Source organism: Phalacrocorax aristotelis, chromosome Z (assembly GCF_949628215.1).
Source record: "Phalacrocorax aristotelis chromosome Z, bGulAri2.1, whole genome shotgun sequence".
In the NCBI taxonomy this organism is placed as follows: Eukaryota; Metazoa; Chordata; class Aves; order Suliformes; family Phalacrocoracidae; genus Phalacrocorax; species Phalacrocorax aristotelis.
In genome coordinates, this window is record NC_134311.1 from 41,943,686 (window position 1) to 41,958,105 (window position 14,420).

The following is a 14,420-nucleotide window of genomic DNA, read 5'->3' on the forward strand; positions in this document are numbered from 1 at the left end:
ACATCTCTTTTTGCCAGTTAATTCCTGCATCCTGAAAACTTGAATAATGATCAAAGATCTTAGGATGCCTTCTAATAAAAGGCAGATATTTCTGAACCTACTCATTTATTTCTTGTGACTTCATAAAGGGGGCTTGTTATTCCTGTTGTTTACTGAAGTCTTTGTAAAGCTTTCATCCCTCCCTTTTCCTTAAGTGCAAATATCAACTGGGTCAAGATGCAGTAACTCAGTAGGCGACGCTGAGGCTGACAATGTGCTCCCTTGACCAGTGGCTAATGCCAACTGGAGTTGACACAGGGTGACATGAGTTGTGTTTTTTTTTTTTTTTTTTCTAAATTCTGCTAAGAAAAATGGGCTGGAGAGCAGATGACCCTTATACTTCCAGTGAGCTTTGTCCAGGCCTAGCTGTGCTTGCTTTCAAAGCTGCGGAAGGCTCCCGTTCTTGACAATCTTCTCATGGACAGGTTGTCCCCTCTGCTCTCTGGCCTTGAGGACTTACTCCTCTGGAAGGGGTTTCGCAGGCCAGTTGTGTTTCGCTGTCTGTCAAGTTTGTCACTGATAGAGTAGCTTTTCCGTGTGTGCTGTGCATACAGTATGTTGGACTCCTCTGCAGAGTAGCTGTTGGCCCGCTCTATTTTTGGAAGTGGGATGCTGTTGGCCAGAGTTCTTGTAGCGTTGCCATCTTGAGGAGATAAGGGTACCCCCTTCTTGTCTTTGGCCTCAATATCCTCATGATCAGAGCTTGGGTGGCTTAGTTCAGCTTCTCTCTCTGGGTGGCAGCATCCCAAGTCCTCCACTTTTCCCCCAAGACTTCCAGGGAAACTGGCCCTCTCTGCAATGGCCTGGGGAGCACTCACACACCTTGTATCTATGCAGTCCGTAATACTTGTGTACTCTGCTGTTTTGACTGGGACACCAAGGCTGCTGAAGTAGCTTCGAGATGGAGAGAACATAAAACTGTGAGATTTCACAATTGGTGTTTCCTCCAGAATAAATGGAGTTGTAGCCAGATAACGACTGCTTTTAGATCGCTCTAACGTGTGATACAAGGGAGGGTCTGAATCCCAGGGGATTTGGCAGTCTGTGATTTGTGAATAGTCTGAAGAAAATGCTCTTGTTTCTATTCCAGAGGTTTCCTCGTAATCAAGACTTCTGCCAGAAATCTTTTCGCCAGGTGTACTGCTAATATACGCAGTGTTAGCTAAAATGGAAGAGGCTATGTGAGCCTGCAGACCTGCATCTCCAGTACCAAGAATATTTATGGAGTTGTCGAGAGGCTCTGTGTCAGAATGCATCTCATCCATGGCAGAAACATAAATGTCTATACAAGATGAAGGCCTTCTGGAATCTGGGGCAATTGACAAAGTGCTGGTAGGGGCTAAGGGAACCTTTCCTTCTTTTGTTATTGAGTGGGAACTGATAGCCCGATGCAGGCTTGGAGATCTTTCCTTAAAAATGCTTTCAAACTTTTCCAACCCACACTTGTCCTTCATATTTGTTGCATAGAAAGAGTGGCTTCGCATGCGGGACGTGATTGTAGGAGATGTTGGGGACATGGACTCCTCTCCTGTTGGATCTATGATCTCTTGAAGCTTGTAAGTATTTCCTTCCTGACTATTGAAGCTACTCTGCCTCACAATGTAGGCTGCATCAGTACAGTCGGATGAGGTCCTGGATCGTATCTTGGTCGTCTCTCCTCTCTCTATGCCAGTCAGTTTTTCTAAGGCAGTCACCATTCGTCCCATCATGTCTTCCAGCTGAGCAAGCCTGATGTCAACGGTCTGCAGAGAGGCCTTCATGCAGTGCTCTCGCTCATTTACTTCTTCCAGTCGCATGGCCATGTTCTCTACCCTTAAAAAAGAGAAGAATGAAACAGGTTAATTTCTATAAAGCTGTGATGTTCAGCTAATAGGTCATCAAAACAAATGGGAACAAATAGGTCTTAAAATTCAAAGCCAATCTACACCACCTATCTGCTTCAAAACCCTGCTAAAAGAGGTGTAGCAAACAAATACCACTCACTCTGGAAATTGCTCCAGTGGGTTAAACCAGGCTTGTCTACTGTGTGATGTAGAGGGGGTTTTTGGTATGCCCTATCCTAGGCATAGGGGTTATTCAGAAATGTTACTATGATTTGTTGCCTCTCTGCTGCCAAAACTTCTAATTAGGTTATTATGAATGAGTAACACTTAGACCAGATGCCACATCATGTTGTACCCAGTTGTGCCACAGGCAGGACCACCACAGTTAACTGTAGAACTAAATGAAGTAATGAAAGGGGGCTATATGACATAGAAGGTGGGTAACATCCCATTTTTCTTTTCTGGTGTTTGCCCAGATTTACACCAGTTAGTGCTATGTGTACCTAAGGAGATAATTTCTTTGTTCTCTGATTAATTTTTAGCTCAGATATATAGAAAAATGTATCAGCTATTGTACTGAATGTAGACAATATCATGTAAAGTATGCACGAAAACTGCAGGGAGAACATTGATCAAACCAAATACATCCTGCAATGGGGTATATGCACTAAGATTGCTCCATTACTGTGAATGTGCTTTGGGTCGTTAATAGTTCAGGGATTGAAATAATGGATTTTTAAGTTATTTATTAGTTACCTAGAATAATATTTAAATATAAAGTTAGATTAAAATATTAATAGGTAATAATGGAATGTGTGATCCTAATTTAAACTTCAGTATATCTGTTCTACTTTCTTGGTCTGTCTCATTTTAAAATGTTTTTGACTTTAAAGTGAATTGTGTACTAATTTATGCAAGTGGCTTTCAACAATTTCAATTTTATGGCTTCTGAAATGTCTCTGGATTTATATAGAGTCCTCTAATTTTATACAATGAAATTGCCTTTAGCACATATGAATTTTTTTCCCATAATTATTTTCTCTGGTTGTAGTCCCTAGGGTAGACCAGGGACCTCCATTATCTGCCGAAGAAGTATTAAAAGCAACGTGTTTATATAGTTATCTTTGTCTGATTTTTAAGGTTACAATTCTGTTTTTCCCCATTCCTATAGACACTGAAAAATGAACAGAGTAGCGACAAATACCAAATGGCAGGATTTCCACACATTTCTCTTCACAAGTATCTTACTCTCTCCCTGTTCGTGCAATTCATACTCAAATGTCAACAGGTGCCCTGTCAACCGTTACCAGGATTTCTGATGAGATAATATCACCTTCTACTACTGCTAGTTGAATTTCCAACAGGATGAGTGACCTGGAACTGGCAACACCATAAACACTCTTACTTGCCCAGAAGGAAACTATATTTTGGCAATGAATGAGTATTGGGCAGTATTAATGCCTTATTAATTTATACACAGAACTTTAGCTGCTGAAACTCTGAGGTCTGACTACCTCGTGGTGATGAGCAACAGCAACCCGCCTGCACAAGAGAGGAGAGGGAGGAGTGTGACACCACACCCTACAGCAAGTCTTATGTTCCTGTGAAACATGGGCTTTTTCTGTTGAAGAGCGTGAGTTTTGAAAGCACAAGCACAGCAAATCAAGTGTGAAGCAGTAACTGTATTGCTGTCATCAGACTTCAATAGATGAATGATAAAGTAATCATTCCTAAGAAATGAACTGGTAGTTTAAAAGAATTTTGTTCTACTCATCTTATTATTATTTAGGCACCAGTCTACCTCTAGCTCTACCAACCTCTCCAACAAAACACATTAATATTATTGCAAGCACAGGCTATAATTCTATAGTAAGAGAGAAGTTTATATGGGAAGCTGTTGGATTTTCCCTCATGTTATTTGTTATCTGAACTTCTATTTTATAAAAACAATTATACTTTTGAAATATTTATCAGCTAATAATTGAGTGCCTCGTTACACATTCAGATTCTGTAATAATTGCTCCAAGATGATGAACAGATATAACACCACCATTTTAAGGCTGTCAGACATACGGAACAATTTGAGAAACCTCCTGGATTTTACTTGAGAATGCTCAGTTTACGACCGACAAAAACCATTCACCCCAGCAACAGTTACCCAAGTACTAAGTACTGGAATGAATTTATAACATTCTGTGAAGTTAACTGGACAGTCTTGGTTTGGGTTTGGGTTTTGTTTTGTTTTTCTTGCTTTGAGAAGTGTACACAAGTGAAACAATTTTTAATACAAACTTAGCCAGTTGAATTATTGCACTTGGTTACATATTTGTATCTGGAGGATGAGTAGAACTGTCCACAGTGAGATCCTGCATTCATGTGAGGGCTATGCAATGCTACTGAACACAACTAATGCATGCCAAGAAGAACCTAGAATCATACCTTGCTGGTACACGTTCATATATTTGCCCTGTGCCCTGTGCCAGAGGCACAGAGTATAGGACTGGTGGTGTTGGTGGCCAAGATGAAGAGACACTTGATTTACATGGTCTGTTGGCTGCTATGGAAGTAATCACAGATGTGATTGCATTGGTAGTAGTGGGAAATGTATACACAAACTCAATAAGAGTTGAGTGCAGCCTGGGTTCAGAAACCAGGGGTAACCAGAGATATGCATAGAAAACTGAGAAGTACATACATGTATTTACACTGGATGAGCCCTGGCTATATAGTTTTATCCACAAAATAAAGCTTAAGTGATAATGATCTCTTCTAAACCCAAAGCTATTAGCTGAATTTAGTCACCTTTTGTTTTATACATTGCATATAGCCACTCCCAGATTTTAAAATAAATATTTATTCTTTTAATTAGTGATATACTCTTATATTAATTTGATGATCAGTTCTGCAATCATTCATCACACAGAACAGCACCATGCTCTGGAGGTAATCCTACTAAAAACATGGTAAAATCACATCAGCCGAACACTGTGGATGTAAGAGGATATGCTCTGGAGAAATAGTCATAATCTGGTCCTTAAAGTGTTTTAGTAAGTGAAATTTTCTATTTTCCCATATTGTAGGATGATCTTGCACTCAGTGAATAAGACAGCTAGAGCTACATTTCCTTCAGGAAGAGTTTTGAATTGAAACACTATTTCAAAACAAGAACGCCCAAGTTTTGCTTTGAATTGTTTTTTCATGTGTACTGCAGATAGCATAAACCTTCTGTCAAATCTCACAATATCCATGTATGCTGCCTCCATTGCACCTGTGCTTTTCCTTACATCAAGATTTATCCAATGTATGAGAAGATGCCAAGCCATCCTAACAGATGGGAATGAGAACAGAAGAGGTGGCTACATAAAAAATGTGTATCAAGTGTGTTCCGGTGAAGCTCAAAAATTTCTAATAGTGAAACAAACATGGACTATCTGAGGACAATATTCAGTAAACAGGAGAAGAATAAAAGGCCAGAACTTGGAAACTGGCAAAGATTTTATATTACCTGTGACAAGGCTTTTTAATTATGGTTTGGGAGATGATGGCTTTTGCTGGTATTCATTTTCGTTAAATTTCTTTTTAACCTTTGCACATCAGTTCATGAATAATGTAACTGAAGTAATGATTTAGTGGGAGTAAGGCACTCTTTTCAGAAGTAGACCTCTTAATTGAATGCTAGAATTATGTTCACAAGTCTCTTTATGGACCTATGTCAATTTTTAAGGCATCATTTATACTTCAAAATCCTTTTCAACTGCTGCAAAGACTGTAGACACTGGAAGTCACTTACAGGGGTATCCACCCTGCTGTTTACAGGTGATTGTAGAGTGGTTTTATTTAAATAAAACACAAACAGTAGTTCCTGAGCCTGTAACAGGCTATAGATACTTTGCCTGACATCTTTTGGTAAAGCATTGCTTTTTGCAGGTCTAGTGGTTTCTTCAGGCTAAGGAAGTTGGGTTGTCCTGATTTCATTCCCATCTGGAGCCTAAGACCACTTAAGTCTTTGTGACCAGAGAGACATGCTGCTGGATTCACACACCTTTCCTACTGTCATTCTGCACGTGTGGCTGGATCTGGTAAGCTCACTAGTGGCCCTTTTACCAACCCTATTTCTGTGCAATTCAGCCTGCCTTCTCTGAAATCAAGATAATAACTATGTCTTACACAGGTGCTGTTAGTGTAATTGCACTGCAGACTGATTTTTAAATACTGTTGAGGTGCAACCCTGCTCCCTTTGCAGTCAACAAAAAGTTTTACACTGGGTTTGAAAGAGCCAAGATCTGTCCATATAGAAACAATGTCTGCTGAAGAGATTGTTCTAGTGGCTTCATGCCAGATCAAGAAAAATAGTGCAGTTGTTTTTGATCATATTAAGCATGTCTCTGTGCTGGTCAAAATGTGTCACTGAAAGTATCAGAGTAATGAGAAATGAAGGCTCTCCAGGAAAAGTTGTGACTCTTCAGCTGCAATGAAGTGAATCTGTCCAACTTTCTTTCCTCATGGGTCTCCAGGACATTCACCAAGACTTGACTAACCTGATAAATGCAGTTAAGGGAAACACCTTACAGCTTTGTACTGCTTTGTATTTTTCTGCTTAGTAAATCACTTCCTCTTATGTGTATCACTAACCTGCTTCTAATTCCATGTGCCTATGTCAGATCCTAGCTAGTGAGCTACTTCTCCAAGTTACCTGTACCTGTGAACAGGGAAGGACAAACATCAAGTGTTGTTTCATGCTTTTAATTTATGAATGTGAAAAGATCAGGTAAAGGAGACATTCTGTTTGGTGACACCAAATCTGGTCACCTCTGTTGGTGTTCTTTGTTAAAAGAGAAATAAAGTGATTGCTGAACCAAGTCAGGCCCCACAGGATGCCAGGGTGGACTATTCCAAGGTGAGAGCATGAACTGCTTGTTGTAGCTGAGTCAGGCAAGATACTGTGGTCCTGACCCAGCACAGCCACTGACGGCTTAGCTGAAAGCATTCATTTAGACCCACATCAATGCAGCAAGAAACAGGATCCTTTTGTTTTCCAGAGCTCCTAACCTGCCTCAGGGACCCACCTAGGCTAATCCTCAGAGCAAGACTCTTCACCCGTCTCCTGTTTTCCTTCCAGTGCTAGCCCCCTACTCCCTCTTCCAGGCATACTGGAACCATAGGTGTGGTTTGCAGCTGTTCTTCCTCCAAGCAGGACCTGGGGCACTCTGATAAATCCAGCTGCAAATAGGAGCTGCTCAAGCAAGAGGTGAGCATATCACAGATGTGTGGAGGAGAGGGATGGCAATGAGTGGTCCAGGTGCAGGTAATTCACACAAGGGTTGTTCCCAGCCCTTCCTTCTTGCATCCTCAGTTTGTGAAAATGTAAGGTCTTCAGGTGGAACTTCACTCACATTTGCAGCACTTTCTGGTTTAATTTTACACCATGTAAAGCTGAGTTCATTGGACAGATGATTAAGCTGATATCTCATGGCTATAGGTATCGTGCTTGGTCTACTACTACAGGCCAATGACCGGACATTGGAAGAGAAACTGTAGATTGTATCTTCTCTGTTTTCTTTGCTTTACGTCTTTACATTTACAAAGACATCTCTATATAGAAACTATAAAGTCAAAATCTGGATTTTAAATATTTGAATGTTCCCCTGGTTAGAAAAAAGAAGTTTTAGGGTTTTAGATTAAGAAAACTTCAAGGGGTACTTCCCTGGCCATAACTGCAGGCAAAATGACAGACCTGTGCATCCAGTTTTTAAAATGTGTGTTATATAAGATACTTAGATAGCCCTGATTCCTCATACGTCTTTAAAATATTCCTCAGATCTTTGAAATATTTGCACTTGTTTTGTGTGGTAGAGCATTGCAGTTGGTTTGGCAAGGAGAGAAGAGAGCTATTATGAGATGAGAACTGTATTCACCTGGGATTTCATTGCTGCAAGTCCTAGTAGTGTACTTGGGTCCAGGAAGGGCCTCTGTACACCGTGGTGTTGCTTACAGAGCTGGGGCATGCTGGTTTCCACATTATACTACTGGCTAAGGTAAATGGATTTTTAAAGAACTATTTCTCTGTGGGGCTTAGGTGCTTGTCTTCATTTAGTATCAAGATCACGAACTCTCTTCTGGAATGAGGTTTAAGCTGTTCATTTAAAATAGAGGAAAAAGCACTTTTCCTATAAATCAGGGCCAGCACAGAATGCAATGTCAGACTGTTATGTGTTAATTTTCAAGGACCTAGAGCACTTGCCTAACGTATGGGAGGTTCCAGCTGGATTATTTCTTATTTACAGCGGTTTTAAACATACCTCTTCTTCCCTTGGCTACCAAAAGGAAAGCTATGCCCGAACAGAGATTTGAACCTCCATCTACCATTTTCAGGTTAGTTCTCTGACCACTGGACTATCAGAACACAAGAAAAGAACAGTACTCAGTTGGACTCACTATCTTACTTTGAAGCACGTGTAATTCTTCCGCTTTATATTGACCAGTCTGTAAACATTTTCTGCTCAGGAACTTCATGGGCTCAATGTGATCTCTATGTATTTAGCAGTCCTTACTGGCTTTCTCTTCCATAAGCTTGTCTAGTCTCTGTTTGAACCTGTGTAGGCTTTTAGCTGACTTCATCAACGTCTTTTAGACCTCATCATTTTTCAAGAATTTGCTGTGTTCCACTACTTACTGCATGAAAAAAATAACCTTTTTTTATTTTGAACCTGGGCTCTTGCTAGATTAATCTGTTGCTCCCCTAGATCTTGTTCTGGGAGAGAGAGCTAACAATTGATTGCTACTTGTTCTCTCCTTGCACTCATAATTATATAGATCTCTATAATTTCAGTCCTCATTTGTCTCTTCCAGACCAAGTAGAGCTGGATTACTCAGCCATTCCATGCCTTACCATACTTCTTCTCTAACATCCTTTCCTAAAATACATGTTTTAGGCATGCTGTTTTCAGTAATGCAGAAGATTAAAGGCTATTATATCTGCTAATCCTGCTCTGGGATAGATTTATTTCATAACCAAATTAAAAGCATGTTTCCTTGCCTACAGAAAAGCATATTTTAGGCATAGCTGCATCAGGGGCTGTGCTGGAAGGTTATGTATAAGGAGGAGAGTGTTATAACTCTGTAATCAATTACAATGACAACTCACCTGACCTCTGTTATTCAAGTTAAAGTGGAGTATTCAGGGAATGAAGTATTCAGTCATTCATAAGTTTTATGAATATCTGAGAGGATGTTGCCCTAAAATATTTATTAGCAACAGTGCTATGAATCAAACAACAAACTGTCCTCAAATTTAACTCTGTTGCACAGCTGCTGTGTGATGAAAGCATGTAAGCAGCATAGCAGATGAACAGATTTATGAATTTTTAGGACTGATGAATTTGAAGACTAGCAACTTCCACCAAATTAATATATTACGGTTGTCCTCTATGCATTTCATTGCTGTTGGTGAACTGTCAAGTTCTTTTTAAATTAATGGCAAGATCCCTGTTGCTCTCAATGAAACTAGCTTACCTAGCAAGGCCACCCTGAAACAAGGCTCGCTCTTTATCTGAATGGCTAGCAGGTCAGTGCTAATGCCGAGGTTTTCACTGAGGAACTCTCATTTACTCTCCCACTGTGTTCTGATCACTTGTGCCCTAAAGTTCTGCTTTAAGAACTGAAATGCAAGAGTAATTTATGTTTCTCACTATGTCAGTTGTGTTCTAATACAACTGGTTAAAAGACTCATGTTTTCAAAACTTTGAGGAACATTTGCTTAGCAAAAAAGAAAAAAGGGAAAGGAAATTCACCACCTTTTATCACCTTACTTTTTAGTTATGACTTATTAAAAAATACCTCAAATGTTCCCCTTTTCAAGAAAAAGAAAGGAAGGGTGAGAATGGCAACAGAAACACATTTCCCAATCAATTTATGAGAGAACAAACTTTCTCTTACCTTTCTGACGTAACACGGATTCTTTCGTCATTGGAGGAATTGAATCTGTCATCCTTTTCTCTAAAATATTCTTCTATACACTGCTCTTCAAAATCATGGACTTTTTTCAATTCATCCTCAGTTATGAAAAGTTCTGTGGAAACAATGGAAAAATCTGAATTTTTCAAAGATTAACATGTGAGATTAACTACATTCTTCTTATTCTGGAATTTATGGACTAAACTTTCAAAAGGAGGCTTTGAATTTATCTGGCATTTTGGTATGAATGCAGATAGATGCAGCTAATTACCAAATTGGTGCCTTCAATTATATATTATTCTGGAGACAGAAACACTTAAGCAGGCAAATGCTAAGCAAACATGAATGTGTTTTGATTGCATGAGATCTACACAGCTGCTGGTCAGGTCCTGGAGAGGCAGTGGGAGCCAGAGCCCACCTGTAACCTAATATAAATATAATCAAATTAGCAGACTGCTGGGAAAGGAGTCTGAGAGTACAGAGGGTCTCTTTGACATGGCAAGAGCTGATATCTGCAGGCAGCAGCAAGGGCTGTGGCAGACAGTGTGATGTGAGTGGGAGGAGAGTAGTCTGGCTGCATTTGCGTCTCCAGTGCCACCACATGGCTCCAGCTCCCTCCTCATAGAGAAGTGGGCTGCGGCATGGGTTAAAGCTGGGAAGCTCCTTAGCTCCCTGCCTTTGGCAATTACATTGGAGATCTTCTACTTTGAAGAACTAGATAGGGAAGAGGAGAGAAAGTGTTATCAAAATAATCTGACAGGTTTTCCATAATGCTTATGGGATTCCACATTAAAGCGCCTGGAGAAACTATTCCTCCAGTTTGAGTCAGTGTCAAGGAGAGAACACGTGTCTACAAAATAATTACTTCTCACCATCTCTCAGCTTATCTAGACAAAAAGTATATTGGGGAAGTACGTACTGTTTGCTCAAAAGTAGGAATGATCTCCCTGTATTTTCAGAAATAGAACTCTGAAAGTGCAATGTACTGTAAAAAGAATTCCAGCAATAACAGACCTCTAGCAACAGCAAAACAAACCCCTTTGCTTTGAAGTAACAACCCCCCAAAATCCCCAAAAAACATAGCCTCATTAATACTCTGAGGAGAACTAAGGGTTGGGCAATGGAGGTAAAACTAATTGATTCAGGTAAGACTTTTGCAGTTAAAAGTAGTTCTCTGCTGGGAAGTTTATCAAGCTGTTGGACTTAGCCTTCATTCATGTCAAACACTAGACTTTACCAAGGGCATTGGAAAGTCCTGCTCTGTAAATTGTCTAAGGCTTACTTAATCCATAGTCTCTCTCATCTGGGTCGCTTTCATGCTTCCGCCATCTGCAGCAGAGGTGTTGGAATATCATAGTCATATGGCTGAAAACGATCAGAGGTGGTGGGAGAACAGGTCTTTCATGAAATGTCATGATTAGCTGATATCTTTGAAACTTCCATACTTGGTTGGATATGGATTTGACCTCAAAAAATGTATTGCTAGAAGGCAAGAAAAGGAAAATAATCAGATTGAAATGGTTTTGGGTACTTTGCTGAAGATGATATGACAGCACCTGAATTAGAGACATTTCACTAATAGTGGCAAATGTTTCCATTTTGCAAAAAGAGGAAGAACAAAAGAAATTAATAAGTTTGTGCTTAAGCAGAGTGGCAATCAGCCATTTCAAAGTATCTTACTATTGTACATCTGCTCTGTACAACCACTGAGTCTTACAACAACCCAACGAGACAGGAAAGTATTTTTATTCTTGTTTTCCGTATTGGGAATAAATGATGCCATAACTGAACTTTCAATTTTTTGGCTTCTCTGCCCCGATTCCAGCTGAGTGTCTGTGCATGGAAATGACACAATGTGAAGAACTTGGCATTTCCCTCATTCCCTACAGACAAGATACTGCCTCCTTCCCTCTCACCCTCACATCCTCTGACAATCCGTCTCAGCCAAAATCTTCAGCTTAGCAGCCTTCTTAGGCTGTGAATAATGTCCATTCCCCGCAACTCCATGCTTTGCAATGTGTCACTCACTTGAAAACAGCAATGAGGAGGTTCACCAAAAGGATGTTTGCAACCAAGAGGTAACAGGCCATGATGGCAGGAACGATCCATGCTCCTGTCTTGCAGGGAGGTAGCTGGATTATTTTGCCATCTTCTCTGGTTTCATTTTGACCACAAGGAGCTGGGAACAAAAATGCAAAAAGATGCAAAATGGGAATGAGTCTTATTTTTTCAGTGCTTTTTACAGAAATATTTAAGTATTTATAAAGGCCTGCCTGCCAAAGCAATACCTTCCAAATAACAGTGGCATTGATGCTCTCCCCCCACTCCCCAGAAGCTTGCATTTGCTGTCACAGATTTTACAGGCTGCAGTTCTTGTTATTGTGCTATTTGCCATGAATATCAAGATATTCCCCTCAGAAATTGCAGGAGACACGAAGGACTAAGCTTCCTGGTTGCATACAGCTAAAATATCATGGCACTCTGGTAGTAACTAGTGGCTGTGCAAATAAAATTATCAAACTGTTTAATCCTGGGAAAAAAACCTTATGTATTATTTTTTTACTTGTGAAAGGTTGGTCTTTTTGTGATTGATTGAGAGGGATGTGATAAATTGCATAAGGAAGAAGAACTACATGAGAGTAAATGAAAGAGTAGACATTTATTGCTGTACACTGCATTGCCCCAAGCCCCTCTGGGACATACTTATTATGATCCTCTGCTATTAAAGACTTTTGACTGCATGCCTAGAAACAGTGGGGGAGATTATCAAGTCTTTACTGTACCAGGTAAGGGGACATGTAGGCAGGAGAGTTGTCACCTGTTTCTTCCCCAAATGCTTTGGAACCACAACGTTCCTAGTATTAATGTAGAACTGAAGCAAGGGGAGAGAAAACATTGTGAAATAGTTTTACTTGTTTATTTTTTTACATGCCTTCATGTGCTGTGGTGAGTGATCTGCAGCTGTAACCATATGTTCAGTTTATGTCTTTTTAGCCTCATCCTAGTGGTTCTTAGTACATCTGTAATCAGCTCTTCAAGATAATAATTGAAGACTTACATATACAAACCATCTCAGTAAATTTTGTGCAGCACTACAGCTAGCTTCCCATCGTTCCCACCAAAAAGAGGTTTAAATGAGGAATTTTTGAAGTGCTCAGCACTGGCTCAGTTCCTGCTGATATCAATGAACATTTCCCACTGACTTCATGGACAACAAAGTTTGCCAATGCCATATGTTTTGTAAAATTCCACCCTATGTCACCAAATCCATGATTTCCAATACCAATTTTTACTTCTCAAAAAGGCCCTTCTGAACTTGGTTCACAGAGCATGGGATTCAGCTGTGGGTGTCTGTACTGGCAGTCATATGATATGTGTGATTTGGGTACTACGTATAGCTGTTAGTTATTACATTTAGAAATATTACAGCCATATGGGACAGAAGAATACATGATGCATCAGATTCAAACAAGAGCTCTCCCAAAATATTCAACTCATAGAAAAAGAAATGACAAAGCCAAATACAAGCAATACTACTTTTACAAGCATCTCTGTTCTCTCTGGACACACGGTTTCACTAGTCCTTCCTACTTACAAAAATACATTTTATTACTGGAACAGGCTGAGAGCACGCAATTCTTTATTTCTCAGAAAGCATCACCTTGCAGATTGTCTTAAGTTAGTGCTGATTTCATGCTTCCTGCACTGCTCCTAGTAGTGGTTCCATTTAGACATTCAAAATGCCACCTGTGAGCTGCTGTGGGTGCAGGGCTATGTGCACTTGGCCTTCACCCAGCAGAAACTGGGATATTCAATACCTCTTGGTATCAGCACTCAGTGTGAGACTTACATTTCTGTTTGTGTGGAAACGCTAACTTGCTCACATGTTGATTCAGAGCTATAAAGTCCAACACAATACAGCACTGAAACCCACCATGATTTCACCAGTAACAGAACAATCACTCTATCAGTTGATGAAACCTATTGTCCTTTTGTGTGCTGAAGAATAGAAGAAATAATATTTTCATAGCAATCAGAGAAATTGGTGAAAAGCATATTTTAAACGTTAAATCAATAAGAGAAAAAACTCAGCTAAGTCTGGTTAGAATACTATTACCGCATTTTTTCTATTAAAAAAGAAAATTTAATCTTAAAAAGAAATCTGCTTTGACAATTACAACAGAGTATTTAGAACACCATTATTGCATCCCTGTTGGTTTATGCCATGCAGTGATGGCCAAATTGTACTTCCTACAAAGACAAGTTCCCATAGTCTATCCTGCACGTGCACAGATGTTCAGCTTGTCTTGAAGGTTTGCAAAAGTTTTTCTCTTTTACATGTTCTGTTGTGGAACAGTTTTAAATAACAAAGGAATACTAATTTTATGCCTTACTTTATGGAGAACTAAGCCACCACTTAATCTTCACATCTTCAGCTGCATGAGAAAATGTATGATGTGTGTCCAAAATGCAGAAGCCTGTGTTCCACTGCACATCACTGAACATCTTCTTCCATCTTCAAACTTTAACATTAATTTTAAAGGATTTTTTCCACTGTTAAATAAACTGTTTGTTTAATATAATTACTCCCAGGAAAGCACAAAC

The 14,420-nt window shown here is 39.7% G+C and overlaps 1 protein-coding gene across 1 annotated transcript in view; it reads right to left on the minus strand.

The window, feature by feature from the left end:
- Window positions 1-316: 316 nt before the first annotated feature.
- The window catches only part of TRPM3 (transient receptor potential cation channel subfamily M member 3), a 452,616-nt gene continuing 438,512 nt past the window's right edge, over window positions 317-14,420 (minus strand). Inside the window, exons 23-26 of the mRNA XM_075078767.1 lie at window positions 11,844-11,994; window positions 11,098-11,297; window positions 9,798-9,930; window positions 317-1,851 (exon numbers count right to left, since the gene is read on the minus strand). Coding sequence (XP_074934868.1) covers window positions 402-1,851; window positions 9,798-9,930; window positions 11,098-11,297; window positions 11,844-11,994 — 1,934 coding nt within the window. The 3' untranslated portion in view covers window positions 317-401. The remainder of the gene's footprint in view (window positions 1,852-9,797; window positions 9,931-11,097; window positions 11,298-11,843; window positions 11,995-14,420) is intronic.